This window comes from Drosophila santomea, chromosome 3L (genome assembly GCF_016746245.2).
Source record: "Drosophila santomea strain STO CAGO 1482 chromosome 3L, Prin_Dsan_1.1, whole genome shotgun sequence".
Lineage (NCBI taxonomy): Eukaryota > Metazoa > Arthropoda > Insecta > Diptera > Drosophilidae > Drosophila > Drosophila santomea.
Genome location: NC_053018.2, coordinates 22,940,022 through 22,965,984, shown reverse-complemented (window position 1 = coordinate 22,965,984; position 25,963 = coordinate 22,940,022). Strand labels below are relative to the sequence as shown.

General features: G+C 44.3%; 7 protein-coding genes across 20 annotated transcripts in view; 3 read left to right on the top strand and 4 right to left on the bottom strand.

Moving 5' to 3' along the window:
* LOC120448730 (transmembrane protein 64) lies at nucleotides 1-5,762 on the bottom strand. 5 transcript variants are annotated; one of them, XM_039630902.2, is made up of 4 exons: nucleotides 4,735-5,742; nucleotides 1,691-1,814; nucleotides 710-871; nucleotides 1-509 (listed from the first exon to the last, which is right to left on the bottom strand). In XM_039630902.2, exons 1-4 carry the CDS (start codon nucleotides 5,412-5,414, stop codon nucleotides 390-392), a joined length of 1,086 nt encoding a protein of 361 aa, XP_039486836.1. In that variant the 5' UTR covers nucleotides 5,415-5,742; the 3' UTR covers nucleotides 1-389. The 5 variants fall into 5 exon arrangements, with proteins under 5 accessions (XP_039486836.1, XP_039486838.1, XP_039486837.1 ...); XM_039630904.2 differs by lacking the exon at nucleotides 1-509 and having other exon boundaries at nucleotides 721-887; nucleotides 4,735-5,759; XM_039630903.2 differs by lacking the exons at nucleotides 1-509; nucleotides 710-871; nucleotides 1,691-1,814; nucleotides 4,735-5,742 and adding exons at nucleotides 2,388-3,542; nucleotides 3,668-3,788.
* Nucleotides 5,763-6,231: 469 nt separating this feature from the next.
* LOC120448735 lies at nucleotides 6,232-7,651 on the top strand. The gene is made up of 2 exons (XM_039630914.2): nucleotides 6,232-6,502; nucleotides 6,554-7,651. Exons 1-2 carry the CDS (start codon nucleotides 6,318-6,320, stop codon nucleotides 7,476-7,478), a joined length of 1,110 nt encoding a protein of 369 aa, XP_039486848.1. The 5' UTR covers nucleotides 6,232-6,317; the 3' UTR covers nucleotides 7,479-7,651.
* A 394-nt stretch (nucleotides 7,652-8,045) lies between these two features.
* On the bottom strand, nucleotides 8,046-10,140 carry LOC120448734 (protein maelstrom). 2 transcript variants are annotated; one of them, XM_039630913.2, is made up of 5 exons: nucleotides 9,961-10,140; nucleotides 9,666-9,785; nucleotides 9,404-9,605; nucleotides 8,796-9,352; nucleotides 8,046-8,730 (listed from the first exon to the last, which is right to left on the bottom strand). In XM_039630913.2, the coding sequence occupies exons 2-5, from the start codon at nucleotides 9,783-9,785 to the stop codon at nucleotides 8,212-8,214; spliced, it is 1,398 nt and encodes a 465-aa protein (XP_039486847.1). In that variant the 5' UTR covers nucleotides 9,961-10,140; the 3' UTR covers nucleotides 8,046-8,211. The 2 variants fall into 2 exon arrangements, with proteins under 2 accessions (XP_039486847.1, XP_039486846.1); XM_039630912.2 differs by having other exon boundaries at nucleotides 9,666-10,140.
* An 899-nt stretch (nucleotides 10,141-11,039) lies between these two features.
* Nucleotides 11,040-12,007, top strand: LOC120448736 (gastrula zinc finger protein xFG20-1). The gene has a single exon (XM_039630915.2). The coding sequence runs from the start codon at nucleotides 11,042-11,044 to the stop codon at nucleotides 11,921-11,923; it is 882 nt and encodes a 293-aa protein (XP_039486849.1). The 5' UTR covers nucleotides 11,040-11,041; the 3' UTR covers nucleotides 11,924-12,007.
* An 836-nt stretch (nucleotides 12,008-12,843) lies between these two features.
* LOC120449376 (serine/threonine-protein kinase PRP4 homolog) lies at nucleotides 12,844-14,967 on the bottom strand. Its single transcript, XM_039631809.1, has 2 exons — nucleotides 14,823-14,967; nucleotides 12,844-14,728 (listed from the first exon to the last, which is right to left on the bottom strand). Exons 1-2 carry the CDS (start codon nucleotides 14,901-14,903, stop codon nucleotides 12,893-12,895), a joined length of 1,917 nt encoding a protein of 638 aa, XP_039487743.1. The 5' UTR covers nucleotides 14,904-14,967; the 3' UTR covers nucleotides 12,844-12,892.
* Nucleotides 14,968-15,485: 518 nt separating this feature from the next.
* On the top strand, nucleotides 15,486-18,149 carry LOC120449042 (ADP-ribosylation factor GTPase-activating protein 2). 3 transcript variants are annotated; one of them, XM_039631330.2, is made up of 7 exons: nucleotides 15,499-15,549; nucleotides 15,602-15,778; nucleotides 15,857-16,180; nucleotides 16,330-16,446; nucleotides 16,537-16,686; nucleotides 16,744-17,578; nucleotides 17,634-18,149. In XM_039631330.2, exons 2-7 carry the CDS (start codon nucleotides 15,698-15,700, stop codon nucleotides 17,777-17,779), a joined length of 1,653 nt encoding a protein of 550 aa, XP_039487264.1. In that variant the 5' UTR covers nucleotides 15,499-15,549; nucleotides 15,602-15,697; the 3' UTR covers nucleotides 17,780-18,149. The 3 variants fall into 3 exon arrangements, with proteins under 3 accessions (XP_039487266.1, XP_039487264.1, XP_039487265.1); XM_039631331.2 differs by having other exon boundaries at nucleotides 15,531-15,549; nucleotides 15,669-15,778; XM_039631332.2 differs by having other exon boundaries at nucleotides 15,486-15,778; nucleotides 16,540-16,686.
* A 954-nt stretch (nucleotides 18,150-19,103) lies between these two features.
* The window catches only part of LOC120449582 (histone-lysine N-methyltransferase SETD1B), a 32,636-nt gene continuing 25,776 nt past the window's right edge, over nucleotides 19,104-25,963 (bottom strand). Inside the window, exons 3-5 of one of the 7 annotated variants that reach the window (XM_039632140.1) lie at nucleotides 20,387-21,247; nucleotides 20,098-20,289; nucleotides 19,104-20,032 (exon numbers count right to left, since the gene is read on the bottom strand). In XM_039632140.1, the coding sequence (XP_039488074.1) occupies nucleotides 19,239-20,032; nucleotides 20,098-20,289; nucleotides 20,387-20,465 (1,065 nt within the window). In that variant the 5' untranslated portion in view covers nucleotides 20,466-21,247 and the 3' untranslated portion in view covers nucleotides 19,104-19,238. Of the gene's footprint in view, nucleotides 20,033-20,097; nucleotides 21,248-25,963 lie in introns of all 7 variants that reach the window. The other 6 variants (XM_039632141.1, XM_039632142.1, XM_039632138.1 and 3 more) reach the window with 6 other exon arrangements.

Here is a 25,963-nt window from a genome sequence, read left to right as displayed (position 1 = left end):
TTGTACTTCAGAGCTCATTTATTCGTTTTGCTTACAAACTAGTAATTGAACAACATTATAGAGCAGCATTATGACTAACAATCGAGTCTAAGAGCTAGCAATTTTTGAGCGAAGCTTTAACTTAGTTATAAATGTACATCTCAGGAGTTGTAAGAAGTAATGTGTGATGTGAATGTGTGTTTTAGGGAAAGAGAGTTATTCAAATCAGTATCTGCTAAAACTAACTTAACGTTTGGTTTCAGTGGCATTTCCTTGACCATAAATAAAAAGCAACTCGAAGATCGCCTTAATTTAAACTAGTTAATGCAAAAACGCAGTCTTGTTTTAAAGTCCAGGAGATTCTCCTTGCATGGGAGTCCTGAGGGACTCCTCTCTCCAAGTGGGTCCTGTTAAACTTGTACGTCAGGATGCTTGCCCTCGTTGTTGTAATCAGCGTTAAGCAGCGTCTCAGACAGCTCCTTCCTTGCCTTCTGCAATACCCAGAACATCAAGGCCACGCCACAAATTACCTTTAAGATACAAAGAAGATAAATTTTTAATCGCAGTGTTGTAGTTTAAAAACCTTAAGATAATAAAGAATAATTAAAGAACTATTGAAATCTGTTAACTAATAAAACAGCAGTAATAAAAAAAATGCAAATGTATTAACTCTAAAACTATTAAGCATACTACCTAAAAAAAGGACCATTGCCATCCAAGGCAAACCTACCTCAAACACAAAGCTGATATATCCCGTCAGTTTGGTTTCGTTATCGCTGAGCACTTCGTGCATAGACCTTAGCGTGGAACCCAAGTAAACATTGATGGTTTGGGCTGGCAGCAACCCAATCAGCGTGGCCACATGGTAGTCTCTTGTATTAATGGAACTGATCTGGGAAAATAATAGACTGATATAGAAATATAATGGTTTAAGTGTTTCATGATTTTTTTAACAACGACAGAGTCAGGCGGGTAGAACTTTTAGGAAGAACTGGTTTTTGTTTAGTTGAACTGCAGTGAAATTAATCGAATATGCACATATATAATTATTTTATATCGTATACGTCTCTTTGTTTTAAGATTTAAACGCGCTTTCTTATCCGTATAATTAGATTTTTTAAGTAGTTCAGTAAATATTTTGAAAAGTAACTATACATACATACATATAAATTGACAATAATTGACACAATTCATTTTGCCCTTTTTTGGCCGACTATTTGATACCCGTTACTAACCTGGTAGCAGTGCGAGTGAGAAATTTCCAGTTTGTGAGCGCAGATCGAGAGAATTTTACAAGACTACCAAAATAGTGGAAAATATCAACACAGTTTAAAAAAGTGTGGGCGTGGCAGTTTTGGGCGGTATATGGGCGTCGCAACATGGGTCAACAATCTTGCGCTGCGTCAATGTCTCTACAATTTGTATTCTTAATCTCAACCTCCTATCTTTTAGTTCCTGAGATCTCGACATTCATACGGACAGACGGACATGGCCTGATCGACTCTGCTATTGATCCTGATCAAGAATATATACACTTTAAATGGTTGGAAACCCTTCCTTCCTTTTCAACCAATCTAGTATACTCTTTTACTCTACGAGTAACTGGTATAAAAACATCAATCAATAAATGAATATCCAAATCTCGAATTCACCTCTTTCTGAACAATTTCAACCTTGCACAATTTAAATTTTACAAAATCTAGTAACTTACTCCGAATATTACATTCTGTACTCCAAAAGGAATGGGGGTAAGTCGGGTAAAGAGAACGACCCGGAATGCCTTTGGGCCAGATATCACCCGGAGAATAGCTCGCCCCGTGTCATTCTTGATCAGCCTGCAAATAGATGCAATCGAATCAGATATATGAAAAGGATGGCGTTATTATACACTATTACTACACTATTCATTTAAACGTCGTGCTCTTGAGATCTGAAATTATTAAAGTATTTCGAAACGTCCCCGTTAAAATGGTTGAAATGGAGGAATCGAGGAATGCGATTTGTGAAACATTTTGCCGTCTGTTATGCATTTAATTTATAGAGTCCTTTGTTTACACATAATTAGGCCTAACTGTACGGTACCTATTACTAAAAAGGGCTCTAATTGAGTTTATCCAACAATCAGGAAATGATAATTGGGGCTATCAGAAAGTTCCACCGTTCATCGGTGAAACAGTTTATGCTCCCTCATAAAAAATTTGGTAGGCAGTGCCTACTAAGCACCCCGGAGAACCTAGTTTTGTAATTGCCGGAAATGTAAGCTTGCTGCTATCAGGTGCGCTAAATGTCTGATAAGGAGTTCAAATCTGGCCGAGCGACAAAGGTGGCATTTATCTAAAGAAGTATTTCTTAATTGCAAACAGGTTTAATGACAAATGAGGTTTTAGTACCTACATATGTATACACAAAACATGCAACACATTTATATGTGCCGACAATGTGGTTATGCCATATCGATTTCGCGGAATAACTGCCGATTATAAGGCATTTCTTGAGCAATTTTATTCGCTCTATTGTCACGTGTCACAAGATCCACCATGATCCCCGTCATTCCGCAATCTGTGGGACCTGGTTCTGCTTGCAGTTAGACATACTTCAATATCCTGGGGCTCGCTGGGGCAAGCGGCGGTAAGTAGATCCACGGAGTCATCCCGGATGTGCAGGGTGTCGCCAAGCTGACAAAGAATGCCCCGGAACTCGGGGTAGGCCTGGCAGCAATCCTCAGGAATAGAAATGGACAGGCGCAGCGAAACCACGTTTCCGGGAGCGAAGGGATAGTCTAGGAGTCTGCGACTGGTGTCTCGCTTTCCAAGACCCACGTGCGAGACGACGACTGGGGAGCAGTTGTACTTGCGGGCAACCTCCACTGTCTCTGCTGCACTTCTGACACCTTTTGATAACACACGGAGCTCTCTCAAGTGACGAGCCAGAAGGATTAAATAGGCGGCATGCAGTTCCAGAGGTGTGCGCACTGTACCCTCACTTCCAGCGTACTGTATCAACGAGCACAGGTCCCGACGCATGTCCAACAGCGCACCGTAAAGCATTTTTTGGGGCGGAGTGAAACGCCCCGAGCTTGGCCAGCACCTGGCCAGTCCGCCTTCGTAGCCGCCGTACTGGCATCCAGCGTCCATATGCCACAGCCCTTTGCCATCTATTCCGCACGAAATTTTCGTACCGTCGGGGCGGGCGTGGCGCATATGGCATTTGTAGTCAAACAATGCGATCAGCTCCTGTGGATTCTGATGATGCTGGGCGATTACCTCTGCCATGGAGTCTGCAGCAATGGCGTTAGCTCGACGCAGCGCTCTCAACTCTCGAGACGTCTTGACGGTGCGTGTGTACTGGAGGATGTATCGGGGGTTGCACATTGCAATCTTGGCCTCATTAGCCACTTCTTGCACTATAAAGCTGACAGGACTCGATGGCTCGCAGAAGTGCCACAACTCGGGCGAGTGATCCCTTAACAGCCAGTGTAAACTTTTCTTAAGCATGGCGAGGGGCAGAACGTCGTCCACGTAGTGCATATGGCTAAAGATGGTACACAGCTGAGAGTCCACCTCCTGGGAAAGAAATAGCAACGCATTAGTCCTTCGCTTTCTGCTGCGGGTCAGAACCAATGCCGCCCCTGGTCTCAAGCAGTCGCAAAAATAGAGAAACTCGGGCCTTTGCCGAAAGGGGTAACTACCAGCTGAGTCAGCTCCAGCTACCACAAGAACGTGCGAAAATATCTGGTTTTTTCTATGTGGCTCTTTGAATGCGTCCTTTGCGTACATATAAGAATTAAGGTCATCCAGGGACATTTTTCGGTGCAGATTAATTTCCTCCGGCAGGAAAACTGCGTCGGGCCGTGGATCGGTGCGCAGATACTCAGACATTGTGGCGAACTGGCCGCCGGGGGCGTCGCAAGAGAACTTTTCGATCAGGTCGGGGACTGGGAGCGGGTGGATCCTCTTGGTAAGCTCGGAGGGCCAGACCGTTGGCAGCACCAGATGTACATTACTCAGATCCGATGTGGCCACTGCGGAACAACCACGACGCACCTTATGCCATGCGTAATACTTAAAATTTCGAAGGAATCGCAGCATTGGAGAATAGAAGCAGCACACAGAGCAGAGGGTAATATATTGGTTTGATACGAGAAAGCGAGACTTATGGAGGAAAGGATTCCCTGATCGCGATAATTTTGAATATATGTACTGGTCGTAAAAAGCCCACATGGGCTCTGTAACACTTATCAGTATAAAGATCATGTTGCCGCATAATGTTTTCCGCATTTTTCCGTAAGATGTTTCCTGATGATAGGTAGATATTGGCAAGATGAATGTATTATAATTTAAGAACTCAAACATTTTTAACGAGTGTAGTTGTGGCAAGTTTTTGCTGTTGGTGATGTTTTAAAACAAACTTGAGCTTTGCAAGCGGCACTAGAAACTGCATCACGACATACGCGAACGGACGAACAGGGCCAATTGATCTCGGTTGTTGATTTTTTTTCATACTTTCAAACAGACCAGTGTACCGCCTACCTCCACGACAAAAGCACATGACTTTAAAAGATCGTAAACCCAATATTTGTGTGCATTAGTCGAACCATTTTTTCTGGATTAAACATTAATTACTAAAGTTTCCACAGACCATTCTTGGTTCTGCTGGCACGAAAGGAGTAACCATATATACACGTTCGCTAAAGTGACGTGCATCAGACGTCCATCAGACGTGCATCCCAAAATGTGTTTTCTGCAAAGCACTCACCTTTGCACGGGAATGCGGTGCCGGCAGCCGCGAATGGTGGCATGTGCCACGGCGATGCCGAGATTGGCACCCAGAATCACGGTGACCCAACCGCGCAGGCAGCCGAATAGATAGCCGGCGGTGATGAGCAGTACGAAGTATCCCACCACCACGGGGAAGCTGACCAGAGCAAAAAGTCCCATGTAGACGGCAAATGTTATCCAGGCGTTCTGCATTTCGATCCAGAAGAGCAATTGGCGGGCGTAGTCCCGCGTCGTCCATCCGATAAAGATGAGAACCCCCAGAATGGAGGCGGGCACCAGGCAGCCCAGATACCAGTTGTGGAAAAGAATGCTGTGGGCTCGTCCCCACCACGAGTTGCGCTTCCGGTTGCGTAGCACAGAGGAGGAGCGGGTAGCTCTCCGTGTGGCGAGAAACGAGTCACATTCGCTGTCCTCCGACGTGTCCGGTGTACGCTGGGCGGCGGAGGGAGCTTCGGATATTCCTGCTGTCCCCGCACTGCTATCTGGTGAATCCACCTCGACGACATTGGAACAGCTGGCCTGGGTCAGCTGAGGGAAGGCGGGTGCGGAGGAAGCGGGCAATAACTTCAGCATGATGCAGTTGTTGTTCGCATGGCCATACGTGCTTGTGTTGTTGTTGTGGTTGCGAGAGCTGCTGATCTCGAATTCCAACGACATGACCAGGATTTTCGCTTGGCTCTTGTGCTACCTTTCTCCGTTTTCTTTTCCACTTGTCGCTGCGAAATTTCACTGTTGTGCACTCGCATTCGCGCTGAAACAGAGTTCTGACTTTACGGGCGCATGTGTGTGCTGTGTGTCACATATGACAAGGCAACCGAGACCCAGAAATCGTTGTTGTTATTGTCTTAATTCAATTAAAATTAAGATATTTATTTTTCACATATGTGCGACCGCCGCTCAACAATCGACACACAACTGCCACTCGACGTTCCGATTGAAACTTCGACTTCCCGCATAGAGAGTCAAAAACAATGTGAGAGCACAGAGAGAGTGCAGTGCTGCGCTTTTAGCATTTTTCCTAGCCATAGGTAAATATATACATATGTGGTTCATATTATGAACATAGGTTTTTAAATTTTACGGACTTCTCTAGCTTATTTGTAATTAAATAATTATAGACGACAAACAAGGGAAACTTCCATAAATTCAATTATGGGGTATCCTGTAGTCATCGACAACTTATGTAATATGCTTACTTCAAAGAGATTAAATTTATTCACCAGCGCAAAAGCTGTTTCTGGCTCTTTTTCCCTTCCGATTTATGTATTTTCCATTTAATTAAAATATGTGCTTTAAAATTATAATTTTATTGTATAAAAAATTGTGGTTTAATGGCATGTGTGCAATACATTCCCCTTTCCTCTTTTTGTGAAGTATAAAGACAGCCTTCATTTAACTCAACAATTGGTTGCTATAAATTGTTTTTGTACTTCGATAACCCCATTGTATATCGATAAACTACGAAGCATGAAAACATAAGTTTGGTCCTACTAACCAAACAGCTGATTAGGAAAAATTAAATTAAGGAACAAATCTATATCATATAGCGGACAAATACATATGTTTTGCCGACGCTCATTGTTGGGCGTAACGACTAGATGCCTACGGCTTCCGTCTACGCAGCAACTCACATCTGGTCAGCCTGAAAATGACCTAGCCAGCGGCCTCTTGCACGCCTTCTCGGATGCAGATAGTCTAAAGATTCTCAAGACGATAAATGAAAGCGGCATGAATGAGCTAGCCAGGTAGGTAGCCACCCTATGTAGCCCTTCATAAAGACTTATTATACTGCCCAGATACGACATATCCAAGGCGAGGGCCACGAAGCTTCAAAATTGGAAGGACCGTCATGGACCGCTGCAGAAACTCAGTGACATCCTATATGTAGAGGGATTCGGACTGAAGGTGACCACCAAATTCTTTACAAGTTTGCTTGCGCCAGTGAGCACTGGGAGTATTACAGAAGACCTCCAAATTAAGACAAAAGCTGCACGAGTCGCGCCCTTTATAACACCGGCCATGGACGAGGAACAGCGTTCCCGGATAGCATCTGCCGTAGGGGTGCGTATCGGAGTGACCAGTGTAAGCTGGGCACGATTGAAGATTGGGGGCGACGAAGCTCCATGTCTGCTCACGCACTGGCAACACCATGAGCTGAACGACAAGAAGCTGCATTTGTCAGAACTTTCCCGCCGCTGCCTCTATGTCTTTCACCAGATACCGGATGCAGATTGCTACGTCATGGAGAGTCCACAAATGGCGCAAGCCAGCAGCAACCCGGGGAGCATCGATCAGCAGAACGTAAACATACAAAAGGCACAGGTGTATGCAATCATGAGCTTTTCCTTGATGGCCCGTTCAGATAGCGACGAGAACCAAAAGAACAACGTATACTACATGCGACGTTTTCTCTCAGCCCGACTGTTTAATCACCTGGTGGGTACTGAGCGCGTGTCCTCTGAGGACACGATATTGGCCATGATGAACGTGGAACATCAGATCCCCGAAACAGAGTCCTCAATAAATCTGCACAAACAGGTCCACTTTCCCGCTGACCTACGCCATCTATTTTCGCAGCAAGAGCGCTACCAGCGCGAACTTTTAGGCCAGGCACTTCTTCTCAGCTTAGCTTTTACTCGTCTCGTGCTTCAACAAGATCCGCAAAGTATCGCATCGGTGACGCGCAACTCCAAAGACTCCACTCAAAGCCGGACCTCTTGAAAAGCTACAAGTACCAAAGGCCGTTTTTCCATTGCAACTTTGTAATTTAATAAACAACAAATGTTGCGCTCTGCGGAAAATTTTCAGGAAAAGGCCTGCAAAAAGTTACCAGTAGTGGAGGCCGTTTTGCCATTTGCAATAACTTTGTATTATAATAAACCAATGCAAAATTATGAAGTTCTTTTATTAGTATAATGTACCATCATTTTTAGTCATTATATTTAAGACGGGTTTAATAGCATCAGTTTCTATGGTCATTAAAAGTAGATAATTTGGAGCTAGGCCCCCACTCAGCTAAACGCTACCTGTCTTTGTGTAGTCTCTTTGTGAGTTCAGTATGAAGATTTTTTGCCATCAAAATCATTCTTTCCCTTTCCTTGCCATTTCATAAAATATATTAAAAATAGTCATTTAGCAGGTAACTAAAATAAAGAAAATGTCGAGGCTTTCCATATCCGTATGAACGTCGAAATTTAAAACTACATGTAAAACCTGGAAAAAATAAGGATATTAATAATTTGGACATTTTTCACCACCTCCGCCTGCCAAAACTAAATAAGACAAATCTTAGATTCACAGTCCACAGTGGTTATAATGTATTAAATTAAAATAGCCTTTATAAAAATAATTTATAAAGGCTTAGAAAAAATTAAATTACGAATTCAGTTAGGTGGAATACAGAAAATACTTAATTATTATATTCAGGAATCATCGTTTTCAAGTCCAATGTGTCTTAGTTTTTATGTTTCCCAACAGAGTCGGTTACGCTAAAGTCGTTGTCTGAATACTTCTGAATAGAACGCGAATGCGCCGGTAAGTTCCAAGCTCCAGCGTTCCTTTCCCGCTGAGCACTAACGGAGGGGCCGGTGTGCTTACTGGATTTACGCATGCCGAGGCTGGGGAATTCACACACTTTGGTTAAGTCCGCGGTAAAGGAGGTGTGGTCCGTGGGCGTGTAGGACCTAGATGCGACAGAAATTCGACTGCTAGAAAGCGAAAAATCTCCGGATTGGGTTTCCTTCTTGACCCGAGACCCAGGACACGAGTAAAAGGATTCAAAGGAGGACTCGTGGGCAAGTGAGGATGCGTCCGAGCATATTATACGGTAGTTGGGTTTTGTCTCGGCTGGTATATGCTTTCCGGGCTGGACAGTTATGGCAAGGTCTCCACACATAAAATCACTGAAGGTATACGCCCATCTAGTTACCATACTCTGGGTACAGTACTTAGTTCGATCAATATCCTCGTGGTACTGCAAACAGTAATCAGGAAAGGAAGTCAATATAAGAGTCATCACTATCGGGAACAGAGTTTTACCTGACACGCAATCCCTGAGGTAAACTCGAAAAAGTCTTTCTTAAAAAATGCATCCGTTACAAATTTGTTTATTTTCTCATCATTTAAATCGGCGACATCCATGACCGCCTTCTTTAATATGAATAGCAAGTACTGGATATCAAACACCTGGATTTTTCTGCCTCCGTCCCCGGAGTCATCCTCGCACTCCAAATAGCGAAAACATGAATTTACCATGGCAATATTTTCGGTGGGTGTAAAGACGATTGCGGGCTTGTCTGCTCCCTGGCATTTGGTTAAGTAGCCAACAATGTTGCGGTACAGTTTGGCCATGTTCTTCTCGCCCAGCGCGTTGGGCGGCAGCGGCAGGTCGTGTGTGGTTGACGAGTGATGCAGGGCATCACTACCTTGCCCAAAGATGATCTGACCTGGGTCAATCATGGTGCTGTAGATGGACCGTACTCCCTCTTTCAATGAGTATTCGCATGCCGCAAACTCGGCGGGCACATAGACGTCGGTGGTCAAAGCCTTAGTAAAGTAATTAAAGGTGGCGAAGACAAACTTGGCATTCTCCAGATCTGCGGCAGTGGTTGGAGTTAGTCGAACACAAATCTATTAGTGTGCCTTACCATAGGACTTCTTGGCGTTTATCACGAGGCGCTCGGTGGTGCGCTTCATGTGCATTAAACTCTCGGCGGCCTCCTTGTGGGCCAGGTCTACCTGGGCGATGCCCTGGCCGTAACAGTTGAGACGCTCTCTTTTACCGCGATCCGCCACGTCTGCGTCCTTGGCGCCTGAGTTGTACGGACCCCGCTGTTGGGTGGTCATTTTCTGAAAAAGCGGCCGTTATTTCAGGGTGGAAATAACGCTATTCCGTAGCCCAAAACCTACCTCCCAAATGGTGCCGCAGTGGGAAACAGCCTGCGCCAGCGTCATTCGGCGGCCCTCGGCGTTATGGTTTCTCCACTCGTTTACAAACATCATAAACCCACTATGCTTCTTAGGAGCCATCTTAACGGGTGTGGCAAGTAGAAGGGCGGGATTTTTTAGGGGTTAGGGTAAGTGTCGAGCACGTGTGCAAGTGCGAGCGAGATAGCGACCGAAGACGGTAACCAATGAACAGCACGAATAATTATATGTAATTGGTATGTATATATACATACGTTGACCCTACAGAACTGGTTACCTCAAAATGTTGCGGGTGGTTCAATTGGCTTCTTCCACTGGTTGGTTTCTCATCTAATGATCTGATCTGCAGAGAATATAACACAATTCTAGGGAAATTAAGTAAGTAGATGTTTTGTCTGACTTTAATTCCGCTGACACTTCAAATATCAATTAATTGCTGCTTCGGCGTTTCGCAACACTAGTGTTACTCCAAAACTATCGATTCTTTAAAATGGAATACAAATTTGTGAATCAGTATTCAATATAAATGAGTGGTATTTATTAAAAGGGTTCAATATCATTATTTTATTGTATATAATAACTTAACATGCTGATAAAAGGCACAAAGCTTAAGAAGCTTTCGACATGGATTAACTGTGTACTTCTGAGACTTTAAAGTTTAAAATTTTAAGTTTTTTGTATCTATAAACAGCTTAATTAAGGTATAATACTGTTTATGTATATAAGGCTAATAGTCAAATATCGACCATTCAAAATCGGTATTTTTTAAATCCGAATTTCTCTATCGTAAAACTAGAGTATAAATATTTGAGGTGAACAGTTGTATACAAGCCTACATTCCATAAATAAATTCAAGCCTATAAATAATTCTTTATTAGAAAGGTACATTAATAAATTGTACGATTTTTCTAAATTGGTCAATTTATGCTTAAGTCTAAAAACGTTAAGTCATAGCATCGTTATTGCTACACTTTTTGAAATCAATATTAGGCCTTTCAAAAAAATAAGTCAGGAAACATTCTTTAAAAAGTAACCTATTACGTTCAAGAAAGTGTAGATATTCTTGACCAAGATCTTTCTGTCCGTCTGTCTCTCCGTATGAGAATTCGTGAATTTTAAAGGTAAAAAGTGAACATAAAGCATTCTAGTGACTGCGAAAGTTTACTTTAAAGACTGAAAAAGACACTAAGGTCTTCTGGTATTAGGTAGCTTTATATAAAATTTGATAGTTTATGCACTCTTTAATTGAATATTCAGTCATGACGAATGTAACAGGACAACAGCTTGTTGTCGATTTTAAACTAAATTACTATACCTAAGGCAATACCATTTACTATCACTGGCCGAGCCTTGCAAAAATGTACCCAACACTGGCGGTATCTCGGCGCCATTTTAGTTTAGTTTTACTATGGGAAGAGGAAAGATCCGAAATGGAGAACAGGAGGTGCACCGTCGTTGCCGTGGGTGACCTTTTGGGGGAGCTAGACTTCTGTTGCGACTGGTGTGGCAAGGTCTACAAGAGTCTGGTCCGATATCACAACCACATCATATACACCCACAAATTACCTGTGCCGGAGCATCAGTGGTTCAACTGCTTCCACTGTCCACTCAGCGATTGCAGATTTCACCAGCATGGCCCCGGGGTACAGGTTTTCCGGCAAATCGGGAAGCTCCGCCGTCACTACCAGGAGAGGCACATGACAGGACTCCACACTTGCGAGTCCTGCAAGAAGCAATACCGCCTGAAGTCAGCGCTGGTTTCTCACAGTTGTCGGCGGAGGCAGCCACCCATCAGTGATAGTCAGTCCGCAATAATTTTGAGGAGACATGTGTGCTTCGTCTGCAAAAAAAGCTACCAGCACTTGGGCGCCCTACAAAGGCATATCAGCTGCAGCAAGCATGGAACACCAGATACTCTGACGGAGGACCGTAAAGATAATAGGAACAAGGAACAAAGTCTGCTATCCAATAAGGAATTTTTTGCCACCCAACGCTGTCCGGAGCAAACCGACCAAAACCTTCAGTGCGATCGGGTCTCCTTCAGCAAGTGGAGTCTGGAGAGCCACAGTATGTCCAGTTGCCATCTGCAGGCAGAAGACTGTCGCTTTCTGGTCGAAATGGAGCAGCTTGTTCGCGGCATTGACGATGGGACTGTGCAGGACCCTTTGTTGCTCAAGGAACTCTCTTCCCTGCTTCCGGTGCTTCGGCAGATCCAGGATTCTGATTTGGAAATTAAGTGAATTTGTTTAAACGACCAAATAAACCAATATTTGTTGTAACAACTAGCTTTTTCGCAGCTCAACACTGACGCACAGTTGCTTCAGAGCTGAGTGTTGTCTAACAATCAATTGTGTTTGACTTACTTTACTTATTTTAATACGTACTTAGATACGAAATTGGGAATGTTTTTACCTTAACTTTGAATATTGACACCACTCTCAGCTTGGTACATACGTATGTACATAGGGCGTACATTTAATATGAAATGCAGCAATACATTATAATTGAATGTTTTAAGCGTTTTGTTAGCATAATCCCGTGCTAGAAGTAGTGTAGTGTGTCTTTTCCAACACTTATTATACTCCGTCTTGCGGGACTATTCCTTGGTAGTATTCCATTAGAAGGTACAAGCACCGATCTTTTAATGCAACTCCGCTAGGTTTACCGAATACATGTTTTTGTTTATCGGAAACCTGTAATCTTTTATTCCTTGCTCAGTGCTTACTGAAATCGGACGTAAACGTCTTATAAAAACATTGTACAAAGCATGGCTACAAATCAGGAAGACCAGCGTCAGGATTATTCACATTACTCTTTACTATTCGACCGGTGCATCTTAGATCTCGGTAGAAACGAGAACAAGAAGGAACCGTTGGACAGTGACTTCAGTATGAGCAGCGACCGTCTAGCATTCTTGCGTGCCGAATCCATGGAGGATAGGGATCCACATCAGAAATCAGCCTCAGCACCCAAGGGCGAGGACACACCTCTGAAGGATCCCCATCCTTGGATGAAGTGTTGCGGACGGAACTTTACACGTTCTATATTTTCCGTCCAGCCTGACCAAAATCTACGACCTGGATTGACCCGTCGTCAAAGAGGCTACGTGCACACACGCAACCAGAAAACTCCTTAATCTAAGAATAAAATAACTATGTCGTATGTGTTGCACGTAATAAAATTTAATGTTAATCAAATGGAGGAGCCTTTCAGAAGTAACTACTGTGGTCGTACTGCTCAGTTACCCCCGTGGGCCACTCGGTGTAGCCATTGAGAGCGGTTTGGGGCGAGTAGATTTCTCCGATACTGTGCCGCAGATCGTTGGGCCCCACGTAATAAAGTGAACGCGTCGTGGACAAGCGGTGGCGCAGATCGTACGGCCCCAGCTCCGGAAAAGGCTGTCCGTAGGAACTGGGAAAGTTGCCCGCATGCGAACTGTACTCAGTTTGGGTGTAGTGCGTCTGCGTGAAGACAATTTGTGGAACATTTGGGGTGGGAAGGAGGTACTGGAGCACCTTCTTTGGCCAGTTAGGTCGGTTGTCGTGAAGTGTAACCATTGGAGAAATGGGGCGCGGTGATATTGCGGGCAAAGGCGGTGAGAAGGCTTCAAATGGTTGGTCAAGTGATTGTCTCTCGTCGACTATCCTAGTAACTATGCCTGGCACCCTGGGACTATTTTCAAATGTATTCAGCTGTTGGGTGGGTGCAGGCTGAGAGCTACTCTTCGAGCGATTCTGGGGACTGTTGGATCGGATTCTTGAATGTTGGCAAGCCACGGTCTTCGATGGCCTGTTTTTACTCTTTGATCGCGAGTTAGATAAGCTTTTTGAAAGCTCCTGCTGCGTGATTCTTGCAGATTTGGATTTGCTTCTGGAACACTTTCGGAGGGTTTTCCTTGCCGACCGGGACCTGCTCCTCGATCGATCGCACAGGTAAGACCTGGTTTCTATTTGATGTTGTACCGCAGTATTGGTTGGCCTACAGTTACTTCTTGACCGATACCGAGAGTGGTGTACTGGCGAATTCCTCGAGGCACGCCTCCATCCAACGTTTGGGGATATTCGTGATCTGTGACGGCTCCCAAGACAGGGAGACGCATCCCTTGACTCTCTACCTAAAGGACTATTTCGCACATAACGGGAACGACTTCTACGATCTGGGCTCAGGGACCTTGAGCTAAGTTTGCGCCTAGATGGAAGTCTGCGGCACCGCTCGAGTCGGTCCCTAGAGTAGCTCCGCTTTCGGGACCTATTGTGGTCTCTAGATTGACTGGTTCGTCTTCTGTGGATGGGCGGACTTAAGCTTTGCTTGGGTACTATGGGGCTCCTAGAGTTCCTTCTCTTTCTGTGTCCTGGGGTGCGGCTGCTACTAACCGATTTGCTTTGTGAGGCACTCTTTTCATTGAATGGGCTGCGTGTGCTTCTTCGATTTATCCTATTCTCCGAGGAGAACCGTCGTTCGAGAAAAGCGTTGATAATGCACCGTTTTGAGCTCTGTTCTGGAGATTTTTGGGACAAGACTAAGGCAATTTCTGGTAAAATATTATTACAAACTGGTTTCTTCCCTGCAGATCGACCTTCTTTACTTGAAAGAATTTCTCCCGACTCGTATAAAGACCCATTAAAGCTGAAGGGAAAAACATCAGCTTCTCGCCTGGATCTTCTGGTGAATAAAGAGGAATCGTCGGTAAGTGAGATGGAGGGCGCCGGTGGCACGTCCACTTCTTCCTCATTCAACTCGTCCTCATCCATATAGATACTGACTCCCTGTTCCTTATCCACAATGTCGCCTTGCTTCATATCAATAATGTTGCCCTGCCTTTTATTTGACATGTCGGCGTGCTCTTCATCCAGTATGTCCCCCAGCTCGTCCAAGACATCCCAAAGATCTTCACATAAGGGCTCGCTCTTAATATAAACTTCTTGTGGAAGTCCATCTTGCTCATTGGCTTCTAAGCTACGGACTCCTTCGTCCTGGAGATCTGCCTTCGTGTCCCCGTTATCCCGTCTATGATCTTTGTGCGTGCTGCTCTTGTGGCACAGGGGCTATACATGGGGAATCATATTTCGTTTAGGCAACTGTTGAAATTACAGACATTTTCAGGAACGCAAACGGGACGTTGCCGTTTGATATACACACCTTGCGAGGATGCTTTTCTTTACTCGGAAAGTCAGAGCCGACAGCAGACGAAATGACTGTTTCGCCTTTTCGCCTTCTCATTATATTGCCATTAGTTTGAATGAAATATATTGTTCACATTGGCGTTTATATATTCGATAGTTGAAGGCACTCGATAGCTTATTTTTAAAATAGCAAAGCTATCGAATTTATTGGAGGTGTTCTTGTGTTTATTTTTGTCGGATTTTAACGTCGAATACATTTTGGCCGAACGTGGAGTAATTTACGAAACTAATGTTGTTCCAATATGGGTAACATTTAATTCCCGAAATAAGTGAAGAGGGAGAAAGGGAAAAATCACCTGAATGAATCACGTGTGCGCAATGTTTTTTATTTTAATAATTATTTTAGAAATAATAATTTTCAACAAATGCGAACGTTGTCCGTTCTTACCACTACAAGAGTGTATAAATAGACAACCGTTTTTTTTATTTAGCTTATAAAAACTATTGGTGGAATAAGAGAATATTATATTATTAATATATTATCGGATAACATTCGCTAATAATCATCGAGCACCCCTAATCAAATATAATTATTTAAAACCGTTGGCCCGCGCGGAAAGCAAAACGTGGCATCTCCGAGATCCAATGCGCTTTCCAGCACTAGTGCGCAAAACAGCACGGAGTGAATTAACAGCACCCAGAGGTTTGTTCGGTCAAGTACTACGACAGGAAAACTCGTCCACGTACGTTCTGAAAAGTCAAGCAATTTGGCAAAGGTTTGAGTTTTGTATCTAGGGCTTCCCTCGGTCAGAAAGCGCCCTCAAAGACCGTCTAGCAACGTCGACCTTTACACGTCTTTCAGTTGAGAAATTTCAATTCGAACCATCTGACATGGCCAGTCCAGCAGCAGGACCCTCCAAGCAGGAGATCGAGTCGGTGTTCATTCGCCTGCGCGCCCAGCCAGCCAACAAAGTGAGTGTCCTACTTTCGCCAGTTCGCCCTTGAGGCTCCTACTAATGGGACTATGACCTCGTTCTCTCTTCTCCGTAGTCCTGCTTTGACTGCGCGGCCAAGGCTCCTACATGGTCCTCGGTTACCTATGGCATCTTTATTTGCATCGATTGTTCTGCCGTGCACCGCAATTTGGGTGTGCACCTGACCTTCGTGCGCAGCACTAACCTAGACACCAACTGGACCTGGCTGCAGCTCCGGCAGATGCAACTGGGCGGCAACGCCAACGCGGCGCAGTTCTTCCGGGCCCACAACTGCAGCAGCACCGACGCCCAGGTCAAGTACAACTCGCGGGCGGCCCAGCTGTACAGGGACAAGCTGTGTGCCCAGGCCCAGCAGGCCATGAAGGTGCACGGCACAAAGGTGAGATTAAACCAGACGCTGTGTTTATGTGCATGTAGTTTTTTTACACTTAAGCCCACTAACTGATAATTGCTTTGCTTTAATGCTCTGCCCGCTCGTTTCCGCCCCTGACCGTTCCTCCTCCTTGTTGTACACATTACACCCACCAGCTGCATTTGGATCAGACGGACAAGAACGAGGGCAACGAAGCCGCTAAAGAGGACGACTTCTTCGCTCAGTGCGACAATGAAGCAGACTTTAATGTGCAGAACAACAATGTCAGTAAGGTATGCCGACACCCATAGCCAGGTGACTCGCACCAGCTTATGATTTTCCGTTTGTAGCCGTTAACTGATGCAAGATTTACACTGTTTCAGCAGGATCAAAACCCTCCCACCGTTTCTCCGGTCATAAGTATTGAAACGCAACTAAGTGGCGCCCCAAGCGTGGATTTGCTTAATTCCGTTGTGCCTGCAGCAGTGCCGTCGTCCATAGGTGCTCGAAAGGTGCAGCCGAAGAAGGGTGGAGTACGTGTTGACGCCAGCAGTTAGAAGCACTGCCTAATCAACTTTCATATCTTTTAGCTGGGTGCTCGAAAAGTGGGCGGCCTGGGAGCCACGAAGGTAAAGACTAATTTCGCGGACATCGAGGCTCGTGCTAGCGCGGCCAGCGAAAAAAAGACATCAGCTGGAGCAGCACCTTTGGTCAAGCCACAGACGGCCGAGGAAGAACTTGAGACGGTCGCCAGCATGCGCCTGGCATACCAAGAACTATCCATGCAGAAGACCCGCGAGGAGGCCAAGCTTAAGACAATGGATCCTGCCAAGGCTAAACAGATGGAGCGGCTGGGCATGGGCTTTAACCTGCGAGGATCCGACATGGCCCACTCCGCGTTGGGCGATATGGAGACTATTCAGCAGTCGGCAGCCCCTAAAGCAAAACTTTCTTCATTGGAAAGCGAACATTTTTTCACTGACTATTCGCTGTATGGCAATAGCAGCAGCGGAGGAGGGTCTAGCGAAAAGCAGGAGAGCTCTGTTGGCGGCACTAACAAGCTGGATAAGTTTGAACTTGATGCGCTGGGCTACGAGACAATTGAGCCCATTGGGGGAAGTCAGAGCAATATAACGTCGATGTTTTCTGCAAGCAAAAACTATGACAAACCCAAAACGTCGGCGCCCATTAAGAAGAATAGTGCATCCTCACAAACCAACACCAAAGGAGGAACTAGCACAGATCCCGTGATCGCTCAGCAAAAATTTGGCAACTCCAAGGGTTTCGGCTCCGACCAGTACTTCGCCAGCGATCAATCTTCGGCCGACGTTAGCGCAAGTCTGAACCGCTTCCAGGGATCGCGAGCCATATCTTCATCGGACTATTTTGGCGACGGTTCTTCTGGTGGCAGTGGAGGCAACAGGGGTGAGTAAAATAACGCGGATCTAGAGTTATGAGGTCTGAATGGGATGTATTGCAGCATCTTCGGTCAACTTCAGTGCACCGGATCTGGATGTGGAAAGCGTAAAAGAAAGCGTACGTCAAGGTGTACACAAAGTGGCTGGCCGTCTGAGCAACCTGGCCAATGACGTGATGACCTCTTGGCAAGACAAGTACGGTTACTGATATCAGCGAAACACCCAAAGCAGTGCTGGCAGCGGTGTCGGAGAGCAGTCTAATTTTAACGTTTATATATTAGTTGTCGCAATTATGCAGAAAGTTATGAAGAATTCCAAGCAGATAGCCACTTAGTCTAGTTACAGAGGAGGAAACACTTCGCATGCCTCATATCGTTCTTGTAAACAAATAGCAGAAACACGAAATCCATCTAAATTTGAAACGAAATCAATGCAGTATAGCCAGCTGTACAAAAACGCGTAGTGTCTTTTAAATATACATAAATACAGCGGTCCTATTAGATGGTCATCATGTGGATTTTGAGCGGCGCATGTTTGTGCACTGTATTCTGAATAAAATTGTTTTACTTTGTTTTCAACTATTGCGGACCATAAGTGGCCTTTATTTTGAAATAACAATTTATATTTCGGCTGGGCTACTTTTTATTTGTTTTCCGTTTATAATGAAATTAAGCAATGAGTGTGACATAAAAAAACTGACTGTATAGGAAATATTTCTGTGTTATGGAGTTTAGAAAAGATCATTTTAAATTTAATTTGAACTATATAACGTCGGCATTTAACTGGAGTTATCAATGTATAAATACAAATATTTAGAGCATATAAACCATTTTAAAGGTAGTTTTATTAACTGTGACCTGATATACACTGGGTTTTCTCTATTTATTAAAAGCATTCTTAGAAGTTTTAGGCAGACAATCCGAACATTACTATCTGTTCAAAAATTATAAAAATTCCACTTTGCTACGAAAATGTTGAGCTTTAATTGTTGCAAAAAACAAAATTTTATAATATTATATTATATTCTATTATTATATTATATTATTATACTTTGTTCAAAATGTTACGACCTTGCTGTCAATCAAGTTTAGGGACATGGTATTGACACATTTATTATTTTAACTGATGTAGTTTGCAAAACAGGTCATTCAGCTAACAAGGTTGACATTGATAATGGTCATTGAGTGCATTAATACGTATTCTTGAGTGGTAGGAACCATAACTGCCCGAATCAGCCCATTACTTTGCACGTTACAAGTAAATTGAGATATACGATAAGTGGTAATTGTGGGAAATACGGGAAGTGGTAATTAATAAATGAAACCACCACTAGGTGCGCGTTATAGGCGTCCTCCGCAAGGCTGATAGTTTACTAACTTCAATTGATTTCTGCTACTTTTAATTTATAATTTACTATTAGCTGTTTCACTTAGATGTCATTGCTGATCAGCCAATCTATGTTAAGGAATGTGCTTAGGAAAGTCAACGGGTGATTTTCTACCTCTGACAAAAGTCCGTGTTAATGCGGAAAATTTAAAAACAGAAAATTTGAATTTATTGCGCTCAAAGATGGACAAATTTGCTAATTATTACAGGAGAATCCTTTTAGACTGATTTGATTCGGGTGCCCTCGCAGTTGCGAATGCCAGCAAGATGCGGTTCGAGGATTAGTGGCGGAACTTGCTAGGATTCGGGCGGGCACGGCGGACTGCGGACTCGGGGGAGCCGTACGCGATGGCGTGGCTGGTGGCAGATCCGCCCTCTCCGGTGCTGAAAGAGTTGGCGATGGCAATGGCGCCGCCGTTGGTGCCTCCGAAGTCGATTGGGAAGAAGGTGCCAGTGGGCAGGGGGGCCGCCGGCTTCTTGGAGGGCTTGCCAGCAGGAGAAGCTGCCTTTACGGGTTTCTGGGCTACGGGACGACGGGCGTTTGGCACGCGCACAGGGTTAATAGGTTGCACGGGTACGGACAGCTCTTCCTCGTCCTCCTCAACGTCGTCGGCCACACCGTTCTCTATTTCCTCCTCGTCTTCAATGGCGGCGGCCTGTGGCTCCTCCTCCTCCTCCTGGTCCAGCTCGACGATCACCTTCTTCTTGGCGGGCAGGTAGCGGTTCACTGGCACCAGGGCGGCCACAGGGGCAATGGGAGCGGGGACTGGGAGCTCAGCATTGGAAACGGGTAGAGGAACTGTTTCTTCCTCAGCAGCAGCAGCAACGGAGGCTTCGTCTGCGGCGAAGTTGAAGTCTCGTGGTACCTTAGCGGCATCATCAGCAGTCTCGGGTTCGGGTTCAGCCTCTGACTCGGCCTGAGGCACCACATTGGCATCGTTGGCCACCTGTACAACTGGGGCTTGGTCGGGGTAAGCCTCGGCCACGGAGGTGGCTCCGTGGGCTCCGGCGGCAGCGAGGACGTCCTCAGCTGGGACTCCTTCGGCGCTGACATCAGAATCTGCGTGATTGCAATCTTTGGTTAGGAAGGGCGTGGTTAGTGCTGGCGAGGATTGAGAGGCGGATGGGCGGACTACTTACCCTTCAGGTATGTTCCGGTGGCTACGGTCTCTCCGGCCACGAGAGCACTGGCTGCCTGGGTGGAACGGGCGTGCGTGCGACCTGGCTGGACGTACTGCATGTACATGAAGCGCTGATGGGGCGCGGATCCGTACCACTCGGCGGCTGCGGGCTGCTGTAGGTAGACCATTCCTGGAACGAGGTATTGCCGGTCTTCAGTAGGATTGCGAAGGGATGGATGGATGCAGATGATGTGATTAGAGGGTGATTGTGCTAGCGGAATGGGTAATCCTTTGGGCGGCGAACTCACTTTTCCTGGCGGGCAGGGCATCGCCGCTGGCCACGATGCCGGCGACCAGTAGCAGAGCCACGGCAGCACAGAACTTCATGTTGGACTGACTTTAGTTTTGGAGGGGAAAAAGTAGTTTTTTAAATCCTTTTACGGGCGACGGTTGCGATTATGGGATACGGAATGGCGAGCTGATCACAGCAGGAGCTAAACTTGTTACTGAAGTTTCCACCAAAGAAGTGATGTCTGATCGGGGCAGCGCGTTAGATTTATATACGCGACGAGCCAGGCAAAAGGCCAGCACATCGAGCATAATGAGAGGCTCAAAAAAATCGGATATACCCATAGACGCGACTGATCCCTGCTTAGTATGCAACGGGGATCTTCGCGGGAACGTGCGAACCATCCGCCTGACAACTCCGATCGCTGGACGATGACGTGGAGTTCGCACCATCCACCATCCCAGTGACTGACGGTCTGTGGAACTCTGCGGGGGTGGCACCGGACCAAGGGATCGGACCTGGATCGGCAAAAATATACACACAGCTGGGGACACATGTGGGCCATAAAATCGCAATTGGCAATTTAGTTTTAAGGTCATTCGAAGACTCGAAAGGCGGGTGGAATTAAGGTTTATGGGTGCGTGTGCGCCTTTATCGCCGAGATATAAGAGCGCCGCCTAGAGAATTGAAGTAGACAGCTTGAGGCATGCGGTGCATAATCAATCTGAGGAAAAGGATCCCGGTCGTGACTCACCGCCTCGTTGAAGTCAACGAAAGTTTTGAGGAGGCGCCAGAAGCTGCATATCAAATGTCAATTACTACACTCCACCGCTCCACTTTGCAGGAAAAAGTGATGTCTTCGAGGCATCAATCATTCGCACTGCGGGACAGAAGGCCGAAAATTATCTTTGATTAATTTGAATACCTGGTATTTTGAGTTGAAATTTGCAAAAATATGAAATCTTAAGAATAATGAAAGGGATTTTAGTATTTTTAAGATATATAATTTGAAGTAAAGTAAATTATAAAGTACATTAAATTGCAATTAAGCTATTACAATGCTATTTTTCAATTACACAGCTTTACAACAGCTTTATATTAACGTGGAGAATATACAAAATAATGCGTGGTGAAACATTGGCTGTAACTAGGTAACTGCACAGTATGTAATTCTGATTACTCATCATAAGCGATTTTTAAGTTTCTGTTTTAACGGCTTCTGATATCCGTCACTTCAAAGGCGGCGACATCTGCTCGGATTATGGATTATTATGGAAATGGATTATTTGCATATTAAAATGACTTAATATGTCTCGGGATTGATTGCTAAATTCAAATTAGCTCAACAGCCTAATGAAAGAATATTTATTGCCTTTTTATAAGTTACTACCAGAAATAACTTAATTGAATAAAACTAAGGAAATAATCTATCGGTAGACCACCCATGTGCCCAATAGCGCATTTGAAGAGAAAATTAAAATTCTAACTTATTTCTAGAACGCAAACTCGTGACTTGTGCTTTGCATGGCAATAACCTACATTGTGTTACTCATACGCAATATTTTACTTCGACTGGAGCAAAATAGAAAACAGAGGTAAGTCATTGTATCGCAGTATGAATGCCCTAACACATAGGCTTTCCGATTTTAAAGATATAGTATTTGGCAAGTAGTTGGCATTGGCCATTTACAAATTGAAAACAATAAAACCCTCAAGCAGAGGATGATTAAGCTAACAAATTTTTTTTGGGGGACTTAAAAAATGTTGTTTATTAATGTGGTTTCAATTTGTTTTGATTTTTTATGCTGAGAAAAGGCGCAATGCAAGAAATGGCATCTTTAAAACATGAAATATTACATACTTTTGAACGAATTTAGTTACATAACGAGTATCACGAGTAAAAAATTTACTTCTTAAAAATCATTTTTTGAACAGGAGGTAAAGGTTTCGAATTCGCATATCATTCTCATTTGCATAAATTTAATTTAACTTAGAATCTTGGGTCCATAGTAACTAATGTTTTCAATGAATAATTTAAAATACCCGAACAGATAAGATACCCGATCTTAGGAAGAGCAAAACAAATATAAATAAAACAAAAATAATTTAATTTTATATCCTGTTCGACACCTGCTTATCAGATACCCTCTTTGGTTATTTATGCAAATTGAGGGATCATCCTTGGAGTCTTGTTTTTACGTTCTATTTAATTTCAGAATTTGGAACACCAAAAATCATTAAATCGAATGTCCGCACGACAAGATAGTAGAAGCTCGATACAACAAAACGCGAAGAGTGGTCACAAAAAAACCAACCGCCTAATGTTCGACATTATTGTGGATATGCGAACGGAATTTTAATGCGCGCAGATTAAAAGCCATTTGGTGACGATGGGCGATTGGGCGGATGCCGAAACTCGAGTAGGCACCCGTGGCAAAACGACACATTTTGATATTCATGGATAGCGCAGTTAATTATGCCTCCAAAACCCACTGTCCGGTATCACATCCGCACCGCGCAATACACAATACATGGTATTTCGGGTCGACTTTACGCCAATATGCCCGCAAATTGTATTAAGTGTTGCTCCGACACTTAACACTTGGCTTGCGACTTCAGCAGGCCCCAAACCTGTTGGTAGAATGTTTCCCTTTGGACAATGCAATTAATCATCGCAATTTAAAATTAATTTTATTTCAGGCAGTTCGACTTCGTCATCGTATCCTGCCTTCCATACTGGGTTTCATCCCAAATGATTGTAGAAGCATTTGGTTTCACGATCATCGGTGCTCCACAGCCTGGATTAAAAATTATTCCATTAAAAAATACTCTTAAATAAAAATAATTACTTTTAACTGTCTGTTTTAAATTGAAAGAACATTTCAGAATGGATAAAAATGTTCTACTACATACATATAATCCAATTTTGACAAATTATTCTAGGACCATCATTCTAAAATTCGATGAAAGCCGCCTGTTGTAACATTCACTTTTCCAGGCATTAGGATAATTACCTGGTTGCTGGTTAAAAGAAACGTGAAGGTTGAAATTAAAATAAAAAATAATCAAACGCATTTTAAGCTCTGCATGTAGAGCTTTGTACATATATATTTTCATGTACACTCGTTTTTCCAAGTCTGGGTCCCACCAGATGTCGACTGGACTGGTCAGTGATTAAGTGCAACTAGCGACGGACACCGGACATGGGACTCCAGCTGGCCCAGAAAGCCGCGCTTAACTTGCTGGGGCTCATTTTTCTCGCAGCTAGTGGCCGAGTTGGCAATTAAAGATATGCACATACATATATCGGTCTATGAGCGCTGAGGACCTCTTTGTATTTTTTGTGGATATAAATTGTAGAAATAGGAAAAAACGTGCAACAGCTGTTTACCGCTTGCCCAGGATCAGCAACCCGGAGGGCGGCGGCTGTCGCATGCAAACCGGTTGCCATTTTCACTTCTACGACTTTTTCAGAATTTATTTTCACACTCTTGAGGACAACTTTGGCCGCGCCACATGGCCCCTGAGTGTTAAGACCATCCTGCAGCCAGGCTTCCTGGTCCGACTCCTGATTTCGTCGACCAGGTTCTCCACCATTTCGCAGGCGCCTCCTCTAAGTATGTGAGTGTCGCAGTAGTCAAGATGTTGCCATGTTTAGCCTTGTCTGCTGCACTTTAATGGCTTCATATTTCCTGCGAAATTAGAGAAGTTGCTTTTGCTTACATTTGGAACTGGTCCTGGCCCCGAAACTCTGCTTGGCCCCGGGCTCTTTGTCTAAAGCGAACTTCGCTTTGTTGCAAGTTTCTCGCTGCTCATTATGGCCGGGACCACGCACACTCCTCGAGTCTACTCCATTAAACTGTAATTTTTGGCAACATTTTGGTTTGCATAAATCTTTGCCCGAGTGCAGCCGGTCCTGGTCCACATCCTGCAGGTCTCTGGTGTCCTTGTGGCTCACGCTCGCTCATGTTTCAAGTTTATTAAAAAGTCCTCAACATATTATGGTTACTTAAACTATTAAAATAACAACTACTGACTCCAGCATTAGTGTTGTTCCGTGTGGAGTGAGAGTCCTCTTGGGCTCCCGTGCTCGTCCTTTGGATCCAGGGTCGCAGATAATGTGTAAATAATTCGGGTACCAACAATGGGTCTAGAGCTGGAATTGTTTCGAGTGCGGACAAAGATTTGTATCTACAAGCCGGATGTGGCACCTTTTTCCAAGCCAATCACACTGTCCCTTTGTTCTGGCATTCCACACCGATTTCTGTTCACCCCTCCTGATGGGTGGAAGAAACCGCAAATCCGTACGAGGCTCATTACGAAAGTTTTTCGGACAGTGAGAGTGAGAGGCCCAAGAAACTAAGCCTCATATATAAGTCGAGCTGGTTCCGCGAAAGGGGCAGGGTGGCCAGAAGGTGTAGTGAAGAGCCTGCCGCACAAAAAAAAAAACACTGCAGTGTGACAAACAATGGGCCGCTTGCAATCGGTTTTGCGGCAAGGGTCCTGTTCAACGGCTGCTGGTTGTGGCACGACCCGCCCCTCGGGGAGCCCATGTTACGGGACCAGCGATAGGGGACATGGACGGATGGCGATTGCGCCGCAGGACAAATAAGTTACCTAAAAAAGCCGCAGATGCCCACAATGCAAGGCACATCGGGAGGATCCAGTGACCGCCAATGTTTTCCACATTCGGACTGTGGACTGACTTGTCAAGCTTTCGGAATTGCATTGTCAAAGTGTCTCCTAGGTGGTATGCCAACATCTTTTAGGAAAAAAACTTGCAAAGCAAATGGACTTACTAAGTGTATTTAACTTTCCGATCGAGGCAAAATGAGGCTTTGAATTTTATTTAGTTAGTATGGAACGATAGTTTGACCGATACAAAAATTCCATAATAAAGCAAGTTGTTTCCGTTTAGTCACTGCAGTTACAATTATTTTGACAAAATTTTGACAAGCATTTTTTATGTTTAAATGCGGTTAAGATTTTATTTTCTGTGAGACTTTTGGTCTTAAAACAAATTTAATATGTATTTTTGAGTAAAGACTATGTGTCTTTATTATTTTATTTATTTCTTTATTAGTCTTTTAAATTTCCTGTGACTTGCCAAAACACGTTTTCCCCCGTTTAAACTTTTTAAAAATGTTTTGAATTTTTTTCGTTTTCTTATCTTGCCAATTTCTATCGGTATACGAAATACACGGGCTCGCTCTTTCTAACGCCCACAAACCGCACAAAAGGGTCACGCCCATTTAAAATGTTGCACTTTTTAAAAACTTTTAGATTGTTTTTGTATTATTTTATTTCCCTGAATTTCTATGGATATGCCAGAGAAATGTGGGTATCTGATAGTTGGGGAACTATAGCGTTCACTCTTGTTTCAAAGATGTGTCAAGCAACGCCCTGTATGTATAGTATTGGGTTTGGCACACTATTGAACGTGTTAAGATCTGGAAAACTTTAAGGGCTGATAATTTGGATTTCAACGTGGGATTCTACATGAGTATTATTTCCGCAGAGCACGTATGTATGTTTCCGGAATTGAGGCACTTCACTTTAAGTAGATTTAGAATCGGTTTTTAAGGCAACAAAGGCA